General features: G+C 44.7%; 1 protein-coding gene across 8 annotated transcripts in view; it reads left to right on the top strand.

The window, feature by feature from the left end:
• The first annotated feature begins 5,226 nt into the window (after window positions 1-5,226).
• HDAC5 (histone deacetylase 5) overlaps window positions 5,227-23,209 on the top strand; it is a 133,185-nt gene continuing 115,202 nt past the window's right edge. For all 8 annotated transcript variants that reach the window (XM_084804900.1, XM_084804899.1, XM_084804903.1 and 5 more), the window contains exons 1-2: window positions 5,227-5,473; window positions 16,793-17,004. In XM_084804900.1, coding sequence (XP_084661026.1) covers window positions 16,983-17,004 — 22 coding nt within the window. In that variant the 5' untranslated portion in view covers window positions 5,227-5,473; window positions 16,793-16,982. The remainder of the gene's footprint in view (window positions 5,474-16,792; window positions 17,005-23,209) is intronic.

Raw genomic sequence — 23,209 nt, 5'->3', positions numbered from 1 at the left:
TAGGAGATAAATGGAAACCATGGTGTCAATTAAAAAAAGGTATTCCTTGCCTGTTTCACTTGTTCCTCGTTTGTTCTTTTATCTTTATTCTGCCTTCATGCATTCAGATATTGAAGGCAGGATCCGCTCAAACTAAGCCCTCTTCTTACGTAAGAGAGCAAGAAGGGTGCATTGACCACTGGAGTGTTGGCCTTATGGTTGTGAGAATCCCAAGTTTTGAATCTCCACGAGGCCAGTTGACACTGAATTTGGGTACAAAAAGAGCATATTTAATTGGCAAAATACACACAAGGCAACTGTCAGTTGTGAATGGTGCACTTGTGCTTGGATGGCTGAGGTTCCCTGCAATATGCATGGAAGAGACAACAACAGGACAGAATTAGGTTCATACCTGTGTATTTGGAAGCAGGAGACCTTTAAATGTAAATGTTTATTTACGTTTTTTTCTCCTATATTTTCCTTGTTTTCCTAAACAGAACAAGACAAACATGAGAAGGTTGGTGTCTCTCTTCTACACATCTTTTGAAAGTGATGTGCTTATATTTTCCTTTTGTAAGCCTTGATACAGTTCACAGTTCACCTTGCACTACTTCTGTACATTGTCCTTCTTCCAGGCGCAGTCAGTAAACATTTGTAGTTCTACAGTGATCTGTAGTTTTGTGATCTTTCTATTCTTTAGACATCATTGTGTATTAGGCATGTAAGTGTCTTGTTGTTGTTGTTCAGTCGTTCAGTCGTTAAGTCGTGTCCGACTCTTCGTGACCCCATGGACCATCGCACGCCAGGCCTTCCTGTCCTCCGCTTTCTCCCGGAGCGTGCTCAAGTTCATATTCATTGCATCGGTGATGCTATCTAGCCATCTCATCCTCTGCCGTCCCCTTCTCCTTTTGCCTTCAGTCTTTCCCAGCATCAGGGTCTTTTCCAGGGAGTTTTCTCTTTGCATTAGGTGGCCAAGATATTTGAGCTTCAGTTTCAGTATCTGTCCTTCCAATGAGCAGTCAGGGTTGATTTCCTTTAGGATTGACTGATTTGACCTCCTTGTAGTCCAGGGGACTCGTAAGAGTCTTCTCCAGCACCACAGTTCGAAAGCATCAATTCTTCGGTGCTCAGCCTTCCTTATAGTCCAGCTCTCACAGCCATACATTACTACTGGGAAAACCATAGCTTTGACTAGATGGACCTTTGTCAGCAAGGTGATGTTTCTGCTTCTTACTATGCTGTCTAGGTTTGCCATAGCTTTCCTCCCAAGGAGCAAACGTCTTTTAATTTCATGGCTACAGTAACCATCTGCGGTGATCTTGGAGCCCAAGAAAGTAAAATCTGTCACTGCTTCCATTTCTTCCCCTTCTATATGCCAGGAAGTGATGGGGCCAGATGCCATGATCTTCATTTTTTTAATGTTGAGTTTCAAACCAGCTTTTGCACTCTCCTCTTTCACCCTCAACAAGAGGCTCTTTAGATCCTCTTCACTTTCTGCCATTAGGGTGGTATCGTCTGCATATCGGAGGTTGTTGATAATTCTCCCAGCAATCTTAATTCTGACCTGTGATTCATCCAACCAGGCGTTTCTCATGATGTACTCTGCATATAAGTTAAATAAGCAGGGTGACAATATGCAGCCTTGTCGTACTCCTTTCCCAATTTTGAACCAATCAGTTGTTCCATGTCTGGTTCTTACTGTTGCTTCTTGACCCTCGTACAGGTTTCTCAGGAGACAGGTAAGGTGGTCTGGTATTCCCATCTCTTTAAGAATTTGCCAGAGTTTGTTGTGATCCACACAATCAAAGGCTTTAGCATAGTCAATGAAGTAGAAATAGACGTTTTTCTGGAATTCTCTTGCTTACTCCATGATCCAGAGAATGTTGGCGATTTGATCTCTAGTTCCTCTGCCTCTTCGGAACCCAGCTTGTACTTCCGGTAATTCTCGGTTCACATACTGCTGAAGCCTAGCTTGTAGGATTTTGAGCATCACCTTGCTGGCATGTGAAATGAGCGTAATTCTACGGTAGTTTGAACACTCTTTGGCATTGCCCTTCTTTGGAATTGAAATGTAAACTGACCTTTTCCAGTCTTGTGGCCACTGCTGAATGTTCCAAATTTGTTGGCATATTGAGTGCAGCACTTTAATCAGCTCATTTGTGTCTTGTCTTACAATGGCCTAGTTGGTTAGTGTCCACCACTTGTATTTAGTTTTCCCTTTAGTTAAAGAATCTTCTCCCCCACCCACTTATGTGGTTGTAAAATGCACCTATATAGTTCTATCCACATCCCTGTGCTGAAAACTGCTGGCTTTGGAATAATATTAACACAGTTGTGTGTTGTATTTTACTTGCAAAATTCATGCCTGAAAACAGGGATCTAACGTTTGGACAGAATATGTATTAAATGATCATGATATTTATTTATCTTGATTGCATCTCTGGTAGCTCTTTGACCAGTAAATATCTTTACTGGTGTACTTGGAGTGCAGTATATTCTAAAGATTATGGTTTGCAAGGATGTCTTGATTGGCTTTGTAGTTGTTTTTGGAAATTTAGATAATCTTCTGGCTCAGGTTGCTTTATCATCTCATCCTATGCATTTTTACTCAGAAGTGTCCCGCTTGGGTCAAGTCCTACTGAAAGAAGTAGAGTTGCAGCCTTCAAGTATTTTGCCCCCTTCCACATTTTTTTTAAACTGGTTTGTGGGCTGTAAAATGTTATACATGAGAAGCTGGTAGACCATTCCTACCAGTTTACCACCTCCTGTTGATGTTGAATCCACAGAGATGCGCACAATTTTTTCCTCCATACCGTAGTTTTTCCTTTCCATCCTCCTTTGTTTTCCTTGTTTTAGCCTGCAAGCTCCTTGAAGGAAGGGGCTGTTCAAGCTTAGCTATATAACTCTCTAAGTACACGAATGGTGTTGAATTAATAATAGCTTCCGCAACTCTGGGCTTTCCCCTGTTTTGTATTCATACACCATAGAACTGCAGGTATCCCATGTGTTCCAGCTATCCCTATTTTCTTGTACCTGTTCCTGACATATCACTGTCTTCACTTCTTGCTCCAGCAGCACCTTGTTTAAATTACGTTAGGGTGAGATGCTAAAGTTGGCATTCTTCAGGGTTCAGCTCCCTCCTTAGAGCTTTTCAGATTTGAATCTCTTGAGTTGGGGGTGTCTTGTCTCTAGAGATACGTCTTATCTCTAGTGCACATGCATATAAATGTATGTACATGAACAATGAGGCACTATAGTGCCTTCCATTTGACACGCTGTGGCTGATGGGTATATGTTGAATTGTTGATAACATATTAGCCCTGTTTTGTCATTACAGAAAGTGATTACAGCAACATGTAAGTGGGGCCATTCTGGGTAGCTCCACCCCCACCATCACATGTGCTGATAGACCCTCTCCCTGGTGTCCACCCATACAGTGCAAATGTCTGCAGAGAAGGAGGCTTCATATGCACAGGTGTATGTGTGGAGGCTTTCATGTGACCTGGAACCCTGTTGTATGGAAACCTTCATGGGTACAGCTGTGTGTATGAAGGCCCCTTCTCTGCAGACGTTCAAGCTGTGTACCTTTGGACATCAGGGGGAGGCTCTACTCAGCACATGTGATTGCAGGGGCAATGCTACTCAGCATGGCCCTGCTTGCATGTTGCTGTCACAACTTGCTACAATGACTTGAGTAAGGTCATTGAAGAACAATGGTTCTTTTAGATAAAAACAGAGTAGAAAAACCTAAACACTATCTGGACTTCTAAGTCACTGGAGTTAATGTTATACCAGAGTACAGGAACACACAGCAGGCAGGGTAAAACCTTCAGGAACTTGTAATAATGTCTGGGCTGGTGTCAGAATCTGGCATTCTTGGCTAAAGACAGGAATGTCAGCTATGGGCCCTTCATGGCAATGGTGCAACAGCTAGGTAATTTAGACTGTGGACTTCATGGTCATACTGGACCCTGTAAGACAGTAATATCCAGTGCTGCCCCAAGACATTTTGTTGCCTGAGGCAAAGGAAAAAACGGCACTTCCTGTTCTACATACAGAAGCCAACCTGGCAATTAAATCGTAGCTCAATGCTGGTGATGAGACAGCATCTTCCATACCTGAGGACAGCAAGCTAATTTAGGGAGTGCAGGGCAGGCTGCATAGCACATACAGTTCTGTCCTCCAACATCTCACCACCCACCACTTGCCGTCCCCCAGCAACTGCTGCCTGAGGTGGCTGCTTCACCTAATGATAGCTGGCCCTGGTAATATGTATTACTTCATTGACTTCAAAACGTGGTAAGCTAGCTCTGCTGCCTTTGCCCCACCCTGCCTTGCTCATTCTGAGTGGGGCCCTGGACATCTGCCCCAAAGATCTGCCTGTGTACACCACTGATCTGAGATGGGCATTTGGGAACTGCCCACCAATTAAAATTTCCCACAGAGCTCTGCAGCATTGTGGAAAATTTTAAATGGGAGGAATGGGTGGGTGTGTCTCGGACAATGATTTTCTCAGGACTCCTTCCAACCTGGAGCTGGCTCTGACAAATGCAGAGGAAGAAGGGGTCTCAGGCAATGATCCTTATTCTGAAACCAGCGATATTCACAACGGTGTTCACTACTTTTATTGTTTTTAATTGTTCTTTTAATCTGTTTGCTTTTATGATTGTTTTAATTAAGTGTTTTGTCTTAAACTTGGCCCTATCCTTCTTAGCCGCGTTGAGTGCCATTTTTCTGGTGGAAAGGCAGGACATAAATCAAATAAATAAATAAATAATCGGACTGTTCTGGGTTGCAAGGGCTTTTTATGCGGGTTGCTTTTATGAACGTTCGCTGTTTTTACTACTTGAATTGTATCGCCGTCAGCTGCCTTGGGGGAGGACTCCTGCTCTGAAAGGTGGCCTAGAAACATATTTTACATAAATAACTTCACAGAATAAAACGAACGCCCCTCATTTTGTTGTTGTTTTGTTCATTCCACACATGTTGGAAGATACGGTCGGTATTCCCATGATGCAGCACAAGGAGAACGTTGGGAAAGCTCCGCATTCCGTTTTCAAGTGTGTCTGAGCTAGCTCGTTTCCGGCGGGCCCTTTAACGCCAGTCAGGGCGCGTCCCCTCCTCCGTAAGCCAGGCCCCCTCGCCCACCGAGCGGGAGCGGGCCTATTTATAGAGCAAGGGGCCCGTCACGTGACGGCGAATGACGTCACTGAATGTTGTTGTTAGTGTTTGGCGGCGGCGGCGGCCGAGCAAAACCAGCTGCAAAGATGGAGGAGAGGAGGAAAAGGAGGAGGTGGTTGTGGTTATGAAGGGCTGCCGTGGCAGGGACAGCCGGTTATAGTTTTCCTTCCCCCCCCCCTTGGTGGTGGCGGGGAGGAAGAAGAGATACATCTGGGACAAGCCGGGCCCAGTCACTGCAAGCTCCCCATCCTGCACGAACATCTGCAAGAAAAGCAGCAGCAGGAACGCGCCATTTTTCCCGATCTTCTGGCAGGTAAAAAAAAGAGTGGAGAGGGGGGAGCGGGATGGCTGAAGGTTGTCCCGGCGCACCCTCTTTTCCCTCGCCGTCTTCGCCTGGGCCGGCTCGCGCGAAGTAGGTTTGGCGGGCGCTGGCCGAAGGACGGCTGTGTGGAGCTGCAGCGGGGAAGCGGGCGAGAGAGAAGCTGCCCGGAGCGCTGCAGTCTTTCGGCAGGCGCCGGGGTTGGCGGTGCAGGGGCCGCGGCTGAAGGGCTCTTCCCGCGGCGCGCTAAACTTTTGCCTGAGGAAAGCTACCCGAGCCCGACGGGGAGCGGCAGGGGAGAGAAAGGGCGGCGTGTGCGAGCGGGAGGCGGAAGGGCTAACGGCCCGCTGGCAGGGCAGCCGCGCCAAATGCGTGTGGCACCCGGTCCAGGGTGGAGTTGGGGTGTCGCTCGACTGGCCCCTCCTCCCTCCGCCTCCCGCTCTGTCATTGAAAACTGTGGCTTCCACATGCGGGGGTGAGCCGGGCCAGTCCGCAGCAGCAGCGGGCGAGAAGCCGAACTTCTCAGCCCTAGTGCCAGAGAAGCGGGTGGAAAACAACCCAGACCAAACTCTCGAGTCGCCCTCATTCAGAGCGCAAATGAATGGTGTGTGTCCGTGTATTGTCTGTTGTCGTGTATACCGCTTCAGTATTTCCTTTCTTGAGGGGAACGTTTTTATGTCGGCTTCTCCATATGCAATTTCCTCAATGTCTTTTCCAGGTTTCAACACCCTGCTCCTCATGTTGCTCTGTGTGTGAGTGGGGAATTCTGTGTTTGGTTGCCAGAGCAACTGCAAGCAAGAATTAGCACCCCCCCACACACACACACACTTCAAGCACCCCAACCCCGGAATCTTGTGGCATACTAATTTATTGTCTTACAACTGTAACCACCCTCTGTTTGGTGGGGAGGGGTTTTTTCTTGCTGCCATTCCTCTGCCACTTGCGGTCGGTAAGAAGGGTTTTGTAGCGTGGAGGTTGAGCATGCAAAGGATGCTTATTGATGCACAGATTTCTGCTTATAATATGCTAGAAATATTAGGCAGGAGAAGTGTCTGCGTCTAGGTGTGAGAATGAATGTGTGTGTGTGGGGGAATTCGGGGAAAGAACAAAACAAAGATCTCCATAGCAGCATTTGCTGTTTTTAACAATGAGTTTTTCCTTACTTGACATCATCTTGACAAAGCTTCTCCAGAATGTGGAATCTGGGCTCTGGTTTCATCTGCAGCATGCTCTGGAAAGCACACAGTCAGTGGAACTTGATGAATGGGGTAGAGGCAGCTTTCAGGAGGGGAGCTGGGTTAGTCTGCTGCAGCAGAAACAGAGTCTTGTGGCACCTTAAAGATTAAGAGTTGGTAACGGCATAAATTTTGGTGGATTAGAGTCCACTTGATCAGATGCATGATCAAGTTTGCAGGTGTATATATATGCCTCTATTTTGTGTGTGAACGCACACACAAAATACGTGAGTATAGAAGAAGGAAATGGGGCAAATGGCAATGAAATGCAAAATGTATTGTCTGTGACAATTATATGCAATGTTCAAGAAAAGGATTTACAACAGTACTAAGTGATGGTAACAGAATGGGGTTGGATAGCCTACAACATTCTTACCTGGAATGGAAATGGACATGTTTTGCTTGGGTAACGTAGCTGATGATTTCTTAGTTTTGACAAGGATCTGAGTGTTAATGGTTAGATGCATGTTGTTTATATGATGGCTTTATTCCTAAGATGCTTGATTTTTTTAAAAAATGGAAGCTAGTCCCAGAAAGTCTGTGGTTCCTGAGTGAAACTGAAGAAATTTACAGACAGCAGATTCTCAGTCTGATGCTGTGTGGAGTACAAGCAGAATTTGGGGTGGGGGTATGGAGCAGGCTGAAGTTCTGGACTGTTGAGTTTTGGGGGAGATCAAAGAGTGATCTCCCCCAAAGACCATTTGGGGTGGGTTAGGGTATTTTAGAAAATGTTTTTATTGTAGAATTGTATTGTTTTAAACTGTTTTATTATACGTTGTACATCGCCCAGAGTGGCTGGGTGACCAGCCAGATGGGCGATTAATAAATTTAATAAATTAAATAAAATAAATAAAGAGTGCAGGCCCTCGGATCAGTTTATTGTGCAAAAATCCACTTCTAGTCAGATTAAGGGGTCAAATAATCCTCTGTTCTCCCTTTGCTATTATGCTATTGAAAAGCAACTTAAAATGACTCTGGAGTCAGTGCATGCATGACTGCCCTTAGAAGCAGCTGGACTCTCCCTAACCTTTCAGAAGTGACATTTGCAAGCTTCAGTCACATGGTCTTAGATCCATGCGATTAAAAAGTTCTGCGGACCACTTTGCATATTATTTTCTGAACTCTGGAACTATTTAACATCATGCATAGGCTGATATAGTTGGTTCCCATCCATCCATATTCTGGCTTTCCCGACACTCATTACAAAACTCTGTGTGTGTGCAGGAAGTAGCATGAGAGTATTCATGTTGAAAAGGACCAAGCCGAACTCAGTTCCTAAGGCCAAATTTGTATTTGGCTTCATCTCACATTGTTCTTTCAGGTATTAGGGCTGTTTTGTTTGGAATGGAGCTGACAGGCATAAGTTGCCTACAACTTGCCTTCCTTACGAGTGTAACGAAGGGATGTGTGAGACTTGCCTCAGTTCTGTGCAGGCTGCCTCTACCTCTGGACTACCTCACTTAAAATCAGGTTTTAGTGGTTTAATTGCAACCTGACTACCAAGGTGTGCCTTAATGGAATTTTCACCCAGGTCAAGTTGGTGACAGATCTTCCTGGGTTGTGAGTCTTCTTGGCTTTCTACAATAGTATGTGGCTTTGCTTCTTGTTTGAGCTGTCCAGAGCAACTTTGATCTAATGCCCTTGCTCATTTTTTGTGGCATACAGTGGTCTAGATTGCGTTAGTGTGTTTCTGTTGCAGATTGGTGCGTGTAACTTGCTTTGTCTCTTGTGTAGCAATTAAGAGTCTGTGCTGTTGCGCAGGAAATACCCGATTGCTGGGTGACCTTAGGCAAATCACTATTTTTTAACTGCTCCCCCCCCCCCTCCCCGCTGGCCATCTGTAATACGGAGAAAACAATACTGGCTGTTACAAAGCTGTTGAGCAGGATTATTGAGACAATGTGTGAAGTGCTTTGAGACTTAAACTAGATGGTATTTTGTTTTTTTCCATGTCTGTGATCTAGTAGGCCTGTGATCCTAGCCTCTTGTAAGAATATCGAATTCTCCTTGAGAGTGTCCCCCCCTTCCGCGTAAGAGCAAATGTCTAGCTCTTATAGTTGGCAAAGATGAGGTTTAGAATGGGTTCCTGTGTTTTTGCCAATGTCTGGGAGCAAGTGCCCTTGCCCACAGAGGTATGCTATTGGAGATGTGAACTCTTACCTAAAATTCTCTTACTTGCCACTCTCAATCCAGATTTGATGGGTGGCTTGATTGGGCCAGGAGGCAGAGAAGAAATCCTATTTCCCTACTTATATCCCAGTGAAAGCTCATCTTCACATTACTAGTACTTAACCCCAGAAACTGTTTGATAGGTTCAGATCTAGGCCTTGAACCTTTAAATAATAGCATGTATCTGAACATATGCAGAGTGCCTTTGCCTGACTGCAGAGTAACCACAACCAGAACACAGAAATCTGCCTTATACAAAGACAGGCTATTGGACCATCTAACTCAGCATTGTATATTGGCTCATTGGCAGCAGCTCTCTAGGATTTCAGACAGAGGTCTATCCCAGCGCTATCTGGAGATGTTGGGAATCAAACCTGGGACCTTCTGCATGTAAAGCATGTGCTCTACCACTGAATTATGGACCATTCCCAGGTTATCTGCGCCTCCCCTTTTGAGGAGCTACAAGCCATGCTCCTTTTCTTTTTTCCTGATGGTTGGGGCAGGAGTGAGGAGTATATTTTAGTATAAGGTATAACACACTACTGACTAAAACAAGTAATGAAATCAATGCAGTTTTGCCAGCCAAATTGTCTGATTTGTCTGAGTTAATATGCACTTGCTACACAGGCTAAAACATTTTGTTCTTGGTTCACTAGGGCAGTGTTTAAGAATCCTTGTGTTAGAGGATCTGAAATAAAGAGGCCAATTGAAATAAACCCGGATATATTGTTAATTGATCTTGATAATTCTGTGAAAAATGGCAGTGTAACATGAATGTTCATGCTGCATTCATAAATGAATGTAACGTGAGCATCAACCATAATTTGCTGCTTCCTGGATTTCTGGGAAAGAATATACCAGTTGAGCACTCAGGCTATACTTGATGTCGATGGGCTGGGAGAAGGACTGAGTGGACGTAATAGCTGTTTATTGACTGTCACCGTTACCACTTTAATTGCAGCGCTGCTAGATCCCTAATCAGCTCCTCTGGAGGGGATCCACTGATCTTATCTGTCCATGATAGCTAGTCAGTTGCCAGCAACAAGACCTTGCTCTTTGAGTCAAGGGACGGGCAGAGCTGTGTTTTTGACATTGGGCTGAGCCTCAGAGTCACTTGGGCCGTGGTGGCAAGAGTTTTTCTGCTTTCTGAGGATTACATGCTTTCTTCCCTGTTCGATAGACATGGTGGCCATTGGTGTGGTCGCTCCACTGTTGCTTGGTCTCTGTTCTACCAAACATGCACCAACAAATCAATCCAGCAGCAGTGTTCTTGAAACCACCATGCAGTTCAATGCAGAGCAATAGTAACTGGAAATACCCTCACCCCTTCGCCCCAGCATCATGCCTATGCTTATTGTTAAAAGTTCCAGATAACCCACCAACCTGATTGGATTGGATGAGGATCGTAACAGATCATGATGCAATTCTGTTACTTCCAACAGAGAGAAATCTGAGATAAAATTTGGAGCCCACAGACCCAGCTCCATTCAAATAGGTGAAACCGACAAATGAGGTATAAATCCCCACTGCTCTCACCAGGAAAAACATAAAGTAGAGCTAAGCAATGCAATTCTAAATTCCTATGGCAGAAGAAACAACTGTTATATTCTCTCCAGTTAAATTTGTCATTAGGTGGCTGCTAGAGAGGACCGCAGAGCCAAGCTGTACATTACACGCAAACACATGTAGTGGTAGCCTAGCAGTTCTCTTTCCCCCAATTAGAGGCTGTTTTATGGAATGCAAAAAAAATGTCTTACACCAGGAAAGACTATTTGTCCATCTAGCCCGGATGTGCAGAACCTTAGACCCAGAGGGCAAATCCAGCCCGCCCGGGGTCCCAATCCGGCTCTCCAAGGTTCCTCAGAAGGCCATTCCCCCTTTCCCCTGACCACTGATCATTTTGTGGTTTTCCAGCTTTTCTGCAGTTTTTTTCCCCCATTGTAAAAGGTTGAAATGCATTTCCAAAGGCTTTTATTTATTTGTTTACTACACTTCTATACCACCCAACAGTTAGTGGGAGTAAGAACTTTAAGCTAAAATATGCTGGTATTGTGGCCACACCCCTTTGGCCCTGGCCACCACTGGAATACATCCCCCCCAAGCTTTTCTGAAATGTAACCCTAACCCTTGGGCTGAAAGACTCCTGATCTAGCCCAGCGTTACCTTCTCTGATTGGTGGTGACTGCCCAAGGTTTCAAGTCTTTCCCATCATCTGCTACATGACCCTTTAAACTGGAGATGCCAAGGATTGAACCTGGAGTCTTCTGGATGCAAAGGACATGGGAAGGGGAAGATTAAGAAGAGCAGGAAATTATTGAGAGAAAGGGCTCAATCCTTTTCCCACCTACCAAATGTTTGGAAACTAGGTTGCTATTGAACAGCTGCACACCAGCATGGCGAGGGACCATTTTGCAGCGAATAAGGGGGGAGGGGAAGCTCTTAACCCTGACTCAACCTGCCACTTCCCCTTCAACCCTCTTCCCTCCTCCCCCTGCCACTTCCCCCTGCTGAGGTTCCCAACATGCGTTTCTCCATCACAGCAGAAAGTGGCTAGGAAGATGATAACAGTCAGGGGAAGGGGTTAATCACTTCACACCCCCTCCCTTTGCAGGTGTTTGGCCTGAATTCCCAAACATGGGGGTACTGGCCTGACTTATACCTTGTTGAAATGCATGCATGTAGAGATTTTGAGAATCAGAGGTGTGAAGAGCCACTTCGCTTATTACATCACTCCAGTCATCTTTTTGTTGTTATAAAGTGCCTAGTGTTATGTACACAAGAAATATAAGGAAGAAATATAAGAACTGCTCCATTGGTGTGGATTCTTTGTATAGTTGGCATGATGTGGAATTCCTTAAGTTCTAAGTCCCATCAGAATTTACATCAGTGTGCAAAACCAAGCTTGCCTTCCGGTCTGATTTTAGAGTTATCCTAGTGTTGAAGGGAAGTGGTAGCCCATGGATTCTGCATAGGGAAGTCAGATTTTCTTTGGCTCTCCAGTGCTTTGGCCTGTGTGCAGCAACTCCAAAGCCCATGCCTACAACAGCACATATTTCTTCTTTCGCTGGATAAAAGGGAAGCAGGAGCAGATCCTGACTGCTTGTATCAGGAACCAGAGCTTGGAAGAACTAGAGGCAAGGTATGTTTGTTAAAGGTACTTCTGCTTAAATGCAATGCAAGAAATGGTTTGCTCCTTAATTTCTGGGGTAAGACGTAGTCCACCCTTCTCTACTGCCATGATCCTTTCCTCCTCCCCCTCCACAGTATCCCCTGAGGGGATGGCCACCGTGTCATGTTCATTTAATACTCCACATACCTTCTTGATCCCAGCCTCTCCTAAACCTGGTTGCCATCTTCCCTGTTGCCGACCTACCACATAAGATTGTAAGAAGAGCCCTGCTCAATCAGACCAAGAGTCCATCTAGTCCAGCATTTTGTTCACACAGTGGCCAACCACCTGCCTGTTGGAAGCCCATAAGTAGGTCACATCAACGGCTTGTCCCTCTTCTCCAGTTCCTTTCCCATATGCAAATATGCCTTCATCTTTTTCTTAAAAAGAAACCAAAACCCTCCCTTGATCACTCCTGTCAAGTTGTTGGTTTAACATTTTCAGGGTAGGAAGCTTTTCCTCATTTCTAGTCCACACTGAGATGGCAAAGCCATGTCTGGGCTGAACCACCTCAGACTGCAGGTGTGGGTTCCACACAATTAAATGTTTCTCAGTACAAAAACTTTCCCTGAACTTGGAGAATGAGCATGTTGGAAAGCAGGCTACTCTTGAATGCTTCTCCCTGACATGCTAGCTTCCTACCTGCAGTCTGAAGTGGTACAACCCAGACACAGGTTTATCACTTCCAGTGAAAACTAGACTTCAGTCTTGCATGTTCCTCAAAGTCTAACTCCTAGTCCCCTACTTTTCTTTACATGTTGTCACTATGTGATGTCATCAAGTCTTATGGCTTTCAGTACCTCCTATATGCTGATGATACTAAATCATATATCCCTAAATTCCATTCATTCATCCAATCTTGCATTGCTGCCTGCCTGATATTTTTACTTAATTGCCGTCTCAGACTTAGCATATATCCAATTTTGATTTATGGCAACAGATTGAATAGCCTTGATGTATTGATTGTAATGTTTAACATCTGTTCATCTTCCTTCCCAAGCCTTCCTATCCTCAGTTACTCTACATCCATTGATAACATAATTATTCACCCTGTCGGCAAGGTGCAAAGCTTTGGCTTTATCTATAATACCTTTCCTTTCCCACCCCTCCCCATGTTCAATATTGCTAACCCCTATATGACTTTACAAAATCTGCCCCTTCCTCGTAATCCTGGTTCAAGCTTTGGCGCCTTCCCACACTGGTTTCTACAACCTGATTCTCTTCAGCTTTTTCTTGTTATACTTTGGACCTCTGGTGCTTAGGATGGGTGGGGGAAGACACCCAGGATTGGGTACTGATGATCTGCATTTGGGAAAATGTGCTGATGACAGAGGTGGCAGCTCCAAATGCACAGAGCTGGACCTTCATTAACTAGGAAAAGGCTGAGTGAAATGGCAGAGAGATGACACGTTCCACCAGTGCAAGCTTGGTAGCCTCTGGTACAGTATGTACGGGAGAACACAGTGTAAGAAAAATTAGCAGCTACTCTCTCCTCCACTGGCTGATAAGGATTGAGCTGTTATCCAGTCCTAGTGGGAGGGTTTAGGGGTGCTTTTTATCCTTTCTCAGAACCAGGGGGTTTAGATGATATTGCTCAAGGCAGTAGAGGGCTCTCAATCTCTTCTAAACAAATCTGCACAAACCACGTGTTGCCCCTTCTCAGATTCCTGTGCTGACTTCCCATCCTAGTCTGTGTACAGCACAAAACACCTATCTTTGCTTTAAAGCTTTCTACAGCCTTGCCCCTATTATATCTTTATGCCCTTATTTACTGATACCTCCCTGCCAGTGACCTTCGTTCCTCCCATTCTACTATTCCCTGCCGTCCAAAAGTCTGCATTATACTGTTATTTACATCTTTCCTGGCCTACTTGAAAAACAAAGTTATGCAATTAACTTACCAAATGCCACTTTTGTAATTTCAACATTCAGCGACTGTGTTGAACATCTTTCTGTGTTTTTTAAAACATTCTTATAAACAGGCATGGAAGCTGAGTGGGGGTTTGGACCTGAAACCGCTAATACTGCCTGTCTTCAAATGTGCTCATGAACTTTGATTGCAATATATCAGCCTTCAGAGCAGATAACACTTTACAATGCATTTTGCACCTTTACTCTTTCCCCTTGAAACCAAGCGTGGGAGTTGAGCTGGTGTTCAAACTTAAAATGTAGAAATGTGTCCATCAGATTTCCTTCCCAACATCTCAGTATTCAGTAAGAAGTTTCATGTTATCAGCATACCAACAAATGGAATGCCAAATGGTTGGGTTAAAAACCAAAGGCCTCACCTTGCTTTTGTTGTTCAGTCATTAAGTTGTGTCTACTGACAAAATATCAGGACTGGTAAATTATCACATTCAAGAGGCCTCACTTGCTCCTGGCTCTCTCAAAAATGGGTAAGAGAGTTGAGTTTGTGTTTGAACATGAAATGTAGAGTGTCTTAAACATGTACTCCAGTATACTTTTGTGGCCAAATTTCAATTTCCAAAGCAGATAGTGCATTACAATATATTTTCATTTTTCCTCTTCCCTTCGAAATCTGGTGCAGGGGTTGAATCGTTAGTGGCCCCAGAAAAATATGCTGGGGGGACAGTAAATGGAAGGGGCAAAATACATTTCTGCAGCAGGGCAAACTTTGTCTTCTGTGTTAGATTTCTGAAAGAGAAATAACATTTTTTATTTTTTATTGATATTTTTATTTTCAACACTTAGATTCCACTCCCTCACCATAGTCCTCTAGACAGTTTACAAAATTTAAAAACATAAAGGACTAAAATTTAAACATCAAATAAGTTAAAAACCCACAGCAATACAAACTAAATAGATGATTTTTAAAAAACCAGCCAGTGATTGCAAAACAATACTCACAGCAGAAAATTAAATACTGTGAACTTAAAAGGTCTTAAAACAACTTTTAAAAGCCCTTAAAATGCCTGAGAGAATAAAAAGCTCTTCAGTCTTTAGGACCACATTGTAGGCGCCAGGCAATCAGGGCACCATCACCAAAAGGCCCTTTCTATGGTAGCTACCCACCAAACTTCACTTGGTGCAGATGCCCTGAGAAGGGCCTTGAAGGTGACCTTAGGGTCTGGATAGATAGGTTTGGAGGAAGGTGATCCTTCAGGTGGCTTGGTCCCAAGCTGTGTAGGGCCTTACAGGTAAAAACCAGCACTTTGAATTGGGCTCGGAAATGGACTGGCAGCCAGCATAGTTGAAAAAACACAGGCATGATATGATCAGAACAGCCAGTACCAGTTGACAATCTTGCTGCCCTGTTTTGGACCAAAAGAAGTTTCTGGACTGTTTTCAAAGGTGGCCTCATATACAATGCATTGCAGTAATCCAAACAGGTGGTTACCAGAGGATGGATCACTGTAATAAGGCTTTGTCCAGATAGGATCACTGTTGGTATATCAGACTCAACTGATGCTTCATGTTATATTTCACAGTAATGCTCCCATCCTAAACATAAGGGTGGCTAAGGAGGTGTGTGTGTGTGTGAGAGAGAGAGAGAGAGAGAGAACATGTTTCTCTGTGATCTCTGCTTTCATATAAAATATTGTATTGCATCATGTGTTTCGTTTTTCTTTTTCCTCCTTGGTAAAGGGTTCAACGCAGTGGCTCATATTTGAAATGAATAATGTTTGTCCGAAATGTGGCTACCGATTTTCATTTTGATGTCTCAGTCTTCAAGAAAGATTCTATATTTGGCTGTAATTTGCACTTCCCACTGGGTGTAAGAGTTGGGTTGGTATTTGAACCTGAAATATGGAGTAGCGATTGAACATCACATACTAAACTTCCATTTAGATATCTCAATGGCCAACACAATTATCATGTTACAAACTGAGAGAGTGAAAGTTTCCATATATCACTGTATATTTCCTGTCTGTATTGGGCCATGTTTGTAGAAACAGACCAATGGTAAAATAAAAAAACATAAAAATGGAGTTTACATTTTGCAGTTTATCTTCTCTGGGTTTGCTTTCTGTCCTTGAGATGGATCTCAGCCTTAATGTTCCCTGATCTGTAAAAGGGATAAATGTTTTCTATATAATCCCTTGACTGTATACTATATTACAGATGTAGGCTCTGACCCTGACATCTGTGACTTGGCTGACTTTCTTGAGCTATCTACTTTGCATGTGATAAGAGTTTTCTGCCATAGATTCACTCATTGTCCTAGGGACTGGTCTCGGCTGATTAGTGATTCTGTGACAGAGAGCTCAAACATATGTAGAACTATAGGACAGAGTGGGCAATGTGTGACCCCCCCCCCAGTATTTGGCCTACAGCTCCCATCAGCCCTAGCCAGCATAGCCAATAGTGAGGAATGATGGGAGTTGTAGGCCAAAACATCTGTAGGGCCACAGGTTGCCCACTCTTGCTCTGGGCTAAGTCATTCACATGCAATATATGGTCAAATGATTAATCAACTTGTGGTCCCTTGGATAAATGGAGGAGCGCTGTCAGGCAGTGTGGTTCCAGTGTCTGCAGGGGAAAGAGGGGTGTGAAGAGAGCAGTGAGAAGTGCTTTGGGAGTAGGACAACCCCAGCTTCTTTCTCAAAGAGTGTTCAAACCTGTTGCTGATCAGGACAGCAGTTGGCTATTTTGTAGTGGGCTGATCCTCTGTGATCTTCATAATCCTGTCCTTTTGCAAAACAGCTTGATCATGGCCAGCTGGCTCCTCACAGAAGGGAGAGTTTTACTGATGTGTTGTTGTTGGTCTTGTTTCCCTAGGGTTCCTAGAAGGACTTGCCCCCTTTGCCACAAGGGATGTCCCAGCAGTGTTGGTAGAACGGCATCTGACCATCTCCGCTGTCAGCCCGCGCTCCCTACGTGAACGCCGCCATAGGCCTAGCTCCGCAAACAGCTGCCTTCTCCTTCTTCCTGATCGTTCATTGAGCAGCCACCTACCAAGAAGGACAACATGAACTCTAAGAATGAGTCGGGTAGGTGAGGCAAAGGGAGATGGGAGGAGTGGGGCTGGCGGTACTGTGGCTTTCTTAACTTTGGCCAGATTGGACTGAAGAGGGAGATGGAACCTGCTGGCTGGGGTTTTGTAACTGTGTGTTGGATGGATGCTTAGGGTGTCTGATGAAAGTGTGGGAGCTTCAGTAGAGAGGGCTTCTTTGCAGTATAATTACCAGACAAGTTAAAATAAAAGGAACAGTTGGGACCACTACACACAGCTGTCTTACCTGTTTGTTAGCTTAAGGCCTATATAAGTTCGATGGGGAGACAAATGATGGAATGCTCAAGTCCTTTCACCAGCCCTGCTCAACCACTTGCAATGCCATCCTCTCAAGGATCCCCATTATCCAAATGGAGAAACAGGCCTGGCCCAGCCCCTTTCTCCACCTACCTGCTTCCATGGCGACAGCTTCAGAAATGGCTCTTCACTGAATCTCTTGCCTGTGGGTGGAAGGCGGGTCTTCCCGACACAGCCCTGCAAAAGTGAGTGCATCCTTGAGGCCTTGATAAGGAGGGAAGGAACACATGCAGCCGCTGGGCCTCTTCATCCTGCCAGGGCCCAGCATTGATGCCAGCTGTGCCCCCCACCCCCGGATTGGCTGGGAATGCAAGAAGCCCACCATTTTAATTGCCTACAGTGTCCCAATGTAGTGTTGGTCTGCGGCCAGCACAGAGCATAGTACCACTCTCCATCCTGGGGGGTGACAAGACACGAATAAGGCAGGGGGCCTGCCAGAGAACAGCTTTTTTTGCCAGGGGCCTTGAAATGGCCCTGCTTCCCCTCCCCCTCTTTCTTCTTTCCTAAAGCCTGTTCTGTGTTTAGGCATTGGAAGAAATGCTGGAAGCAGATCTGAGTAACTGTTGGATTTTTTTATTCTCAGAAACAGGGAATCAGCTGTGGTATGTGTTTCTATGTCACAGCATCTTAGGGGGCAACCTAAAACTGAAAGTACCTTAGGAGAGTCTAATCTAACGAAGTCTGCAATCTCTTCCTGTGCTCCATCTTGAGACTGTGGCCAATACAGACTGTATAGATTTAACAGTAAGCCAGCTCCCTCGCCACTTTTGTGTAACTTCCAGCCTGATTAAGAGTTCTGCAGGACTCCAAATCTTGTTTGCCATTTTGTGGCATTTGGGTTTGTGGTAATAATGGCATTGCCCTTCTGTGGATTTTGGAATTTTTCTTACGGGCTAACGTTGCTGCTGTTGCTTTTTGTGTCTGTCGGTAACACATTGTCCACTTCCCCTGCAACCTAGGAGTTGCCTTCAGGGAGGACCAGAAGAAGGCAATTTGTCTCTGTGTTGCTCTCCCTCCTTCTCCAAGGCATCTCTGTCAATAAGAGCTAAGCTGCCCAGCAATTCCTAAATGCACCACGTTTCCCCAAAGGAGAATATCTGTCATTAATTCCCATAAGGTAAACAATAAAAACATGTACCCTGGGTCCCTATTGGGATGGGAGCTAACTCTTTCCCATGATGACTAGGAACAGATTTTGCATTTATTTTGCCTCATAGAACTCAGTGGGAGCCACTAAGGACTGAACCAGCTGTTGTCTGCATACCGCCCCCCCCCCCCCCCCCCCGGTTCTGTTTCCTAGGGTGGGTTTTTTCACCTGCCTTTTCAAGCAGCGGGACTTTACTTCAGCAGTAATGTACTTCACTTCTGCACATCTACAGTTCCACTTCTGTGAGAAGTAACTTCGATCATTCCTTTCTGATTTGTTCCCAGGCTCAGAAGAAAAATAGTGGCTGTCCAATAACCCTGTAAATTAATTAATTATTATTTATTATTAACATTTATATACTGTCTTATTTGCTAAAGTAAGGGTTTTCTGTAGATTTCCCCTGATGAAGGAGCTTTCGGTTCTGAAATGTGTTGGGGTCAATATAAAAGTTTTGCCTTGGCACTTCTGAGAATATGTTCTCTTCTCACATTCTGTCCTGCTTTGGTGCTTCCCTTCTGGTTTTTGTGAACAACAATTTAAAACAATAACATCTTAACAATAAAAAGAACATTAAAAACAGAAAACCATTAAAACAAGTACATAATTTTAAAGGGTAAATTAAAAAATAAGCAAATAAGCTGAATGATTTTGCCTTTCAAATGACCACTCTGTTCAACTATTTCTGCCTTGGAGGATAGAATGGTACACTCTACCTTTGAACTATTCTCAATAAATATAACAATAAACTACTGATAGTGTTCTAAGAGCAATTTTACAGCAATCTCTTGCTGGCCAAGTGTGAATCATACAGCAGTAGGTGCACAACTGTCTGAACTGCCAGCGTGAACACATCCTTAGCTATGCTAGGGTATGATGAAAGGTTGGGAACAAAGCATGTCAAAGAGAGATAATGTTCCAAACTAGCTAATACATCTGTTTGAGCCATAGGAAACACTACAGACTACATTATATAATGCATGCATCATAGGAGTATCCTTTGTTGTTGTTGTTTATTCGGTCAGTCGCTTCCGACTCTTCGTGACTTCATGGACCAGCCCACGCCAGAGCTTCCTGTCAGCCATCGCCACCTCCAGCTCCCCCAAGGTCGAGTCCGTCACCTCCAGAATATCATCCATCCACCTTGCCCTTGGTCGGCCCCTCTTCCTTTTGTCTTCCACTTCCCTAGCATCAGCATCTTCTCCAGGGTATCCTGTCTTCTCATGATGTGGCCAAAGTACTTCAGTGTTGCCTTTAATATCCTTCCCTCAAGGGAGCAGTCTGGCTTTATTTCCTGGAGTATGGACTGGTTTGATCTTCTTGCAGTCCAAGGCACTCCCAGAATTTTCCTCCAGCACCACAGTTCAAAAGCATCTATCTTTCTTCGCTCAGCCTTCCTTATGGTCCAGCTCTTGCAGCCATAGGTTACTACGGGGAATACCATTGCTTTAACTATGCGGACTTTTGTTGTCAGTGGGAGTATCCTATCTACCTATTTTTTCTATCTAGAACAGCACCTGCCACTTGACACTTGCATAAAACATAATATCAATGCTGTACCAGTGCTCCAGTACTCTGCATGGAGTAATATCATACACATGTATGCACACAGTTGGTCTCACCTCTCATCTCCTTTCAGAGACTGGCAAAAGCTGCTCTTTTTCAGATAAGTTTTGTTATTTATGAAAAGCATTTCTTTTTTTCTGTCTTTCAACTAAAAACATAGTGATCAAGCCAGCTTTCAACATTTTAAAAACAACTGAAAATTGAACAACACAATAAAATCATAAAAGACTGTTTCAGCGGATAAACTAAGTTGTTAGAATCAGCCATTGAATCTTTGAATTACTAAAAAGCCTCAAGGGCTGGCACAACCATTTAGGCAGAGGGATGCAACTGTCACAGGTTGTGGTTGCGGGGGGAGCAGGGAGTGGCAGTGAGGTGTCGAAAAATAGAGCTCTGTGGTTAATGCAGCCTGCCCTGTATCCCTAAGATTGTCAGAGCTCTGCTGGAACAGACTGAAGGCCTATCTAGGCTAATATTGTATTCCTACAGTGGCCACCTGGTGGTCCTGGATTTCAACATCCTACCTAGCGACCTAAATTTGGCTTCCAGGACCTCTTGACTACATTTCCCCACATCCTTGGTACCAACATGGACCACAACCACTGACTCCACCCCAGCACTATCTACAAAGCTATCTAGATGGTGCGTGATATCCACAACCTTCGCACCTGGCAGGCAATCTATCATGCGGTCTACATGCCCATCACAATCCCAGCTGTCTACAGGCAGTATCCACTGGTGCCCTTGTGTAGGCGGCCCAGGCCTGCTGGCTGCGGTGCACACATGGCCCCTACCACTGTTGGCCATGATGTAGTATGTCTGGGGGCAAGTGCCAAACAAGTGGAAATGCTCATATCTGGAAGGGGCCGGTCGCACCCCTTCCAGAAATGAGCGTTTCTGCTTGTTTTCGTGCTTGCCCCCAGAAGCGCTGCATCATGGCCGCCAGTGGTATGGGCCATGTGTGCCATTGGTAGTGGGGCTGGCCGTGCGTGTGCCGGCACCGGCAGGCCTGGGCTGCCCATGCAGGGGCACCATTGGATCCAACCCTACATGTGCAGTAATTGAATCTCCCACTATCACAAGTCCCGCACACCCCCAGAGGCGTATCCTTGGCGTGAGAAGATGTTTGTTTGTCTTCCGAGGAATGGGTCCCTTCTAAGGGATCATTTTCCTCTTCCTCGGAATGATGCCCTCCTTCCCTGAGACCCTTATTCTCCATGACAGCAGAGGAGCTGTCACCGAGGGATTGGGACACCAGTATTAGGTTGTTCATCCATCTCTCTGCCTCTCTCAGCTTCTTCAGTTCAGCAACCTTGGCTTCAATGGAACAAACTTGTTCCCTGAGAGCCAGGAACTCATTACACTGAGCACACACCTACGACTTCTGTTCTGTCATCTCTAAATCTTGTGGTAGCAAATTCCACATTGTGTGAAAGAAGTACTTCCCCTAAGGCAGTCTGCTACCCTCAGGAGAACACTGTCCCATTACCAGCATTGAAATAAGTTCCTGCTGTCAGTCTCATCAGCTTCTCTGGAATGTGGTGGTGGTGGGGGATCTTGTGCTTTGCCTTAGGCAGCAAAATGTCTTGGTCCAGCCCTGAGAGCTTGCCCAAATAAAACACTTTTAATCATGTGGCAGAAAATAGAGAGCAATGGAGCCAAACAAACCACCTGTGGAAGGGAGTTCCATGACTGAGGCATGTCCACACAGAAGGCTCTTCCATGTGTCTGAACCCACCTGGCATCAGATACTTTTGGGATGCAGAGAAAAACTGCCCATCAGATCTTAAGGAGTGGGCATGATGGTATCTGAGGAGACAGTCCTTTAGGTACCCTGGGCATAAAACATTTAGATCTTTAGAGGTAATCATCAGCCCTTTGAATTACACTTGGAAATGTATCGTAATCAGTGCAGCTGTTCCAAAATGAATGTAATTTGCTCGCCCATCCAGGTATTTGTCAGCACTTTTGCTGCCACGTTCAGGACCAGTTTAAGTTTCCAGAGTCTCTTCAATGGCAGCCCAGTGAAGAGAGCTTTACAGTAATCCAATCGAGATATAACTAAGGCATGTATCACTACAGCTAGGTTTGATCTTTCCAGAAATGGAGGTGGGGAGGAGAAGTGTTTTTCTGCTTTTTGAATTTTGTATTTATTGTTTTTTATTTGAATCTCTCTCCACAAGGCTGATTCAAGTGGGCATGATCCATCCCTTCATGCATACTCAGGTCTGTGCGCGCACACACACATGTGCATAGTGGAGGTATCTCTATAGGACGTAATCCAGCCTTTTCTTTGCCCGTCCTCACTAGCTCTTGGTCAAACATGAGTAGTGCCTACTGGGAGGATAGGAAATACTTATGGGGGGCTGCTTCTGGAGAATTGCATAGGGTGAGGAATGTACTTAAGTTGCATGTTTTATTTGCAAATAATTGACCTAACTTCCTGGTGGATGGAGGGCAAGTGTTCTCTCAGAAAGTAAATCAAACCATTATTCAGAAGAGAAGATGTGACTGCTACTTCTGAAGGACATGTGTATTATATGCAAAACACAGACGATGTGAAAAGAAATTGAAGTGTTTTTGCAAATAAAACTATTTTCTTTAGCACCTTTTGAGGTTTGCCTGTTTGTGTGTTACTTTTTGACAAAATAGGTTAAAATCTATACATGTTATAATCTGGTGGTTTCTGAACTGGTTGCAGCTAGCCATGAAGGAGAGCTTAGGAATGCCTTGGAAAACTTACTGAAAACATCAGTATGCTCTGGCAATGTTGCAGAACTTGCCTGTCTTAAGGATTACTGGAGAAGAGTTTGAAAATAAAATGGCAAGTGTCATAATTCAGCCATATTTAGAATACTATATACAGCACCCTTCCCCAACCTGGTACCCTCCAGATGTGTTGGAATACAACTCCCATCATTCCCAGTCAGCATAACCATGTTGGCTGGGGAATGATGGGAGTTGCAGTCCAACACATCTGGAGAGTACCACATTGGGGAAGGCTGCGCTATACAGTTCCGGTTTAATGACTTTTCAAAAGGACAAACACATGAAGAAAGTCTTTCATCAATTTCTTCTAGCATGATAGTTGAATGGGAACCTTCATGTTCTGGGGGATATGTGTTCCTCTGATGGAGTACCAGATCCTGGGGAAAAACTGCAGGGGAGGTCTGTT

This window comes from Heloderma suspectum, chromosome 6 (genome assembly GCF_057233095.1).
Source record: "Heloderma suspectum isolate Gila_16-S chromosome 6, 16-S_ref, whole genome shotgun sequence".
In the NCBI taxonomy this organism is placed as follows: domain Eukaryota; kingdom Metazoa; phylum Chordata; class Lepidosauria; order Squamata; family Helodermatidae; genus Heloderma; species Heloderma suspectum.
Note: the sequence above shows the minus strand (reverse complement) of the source record. Positions and strands in the feature narration are given on the sequence as shown.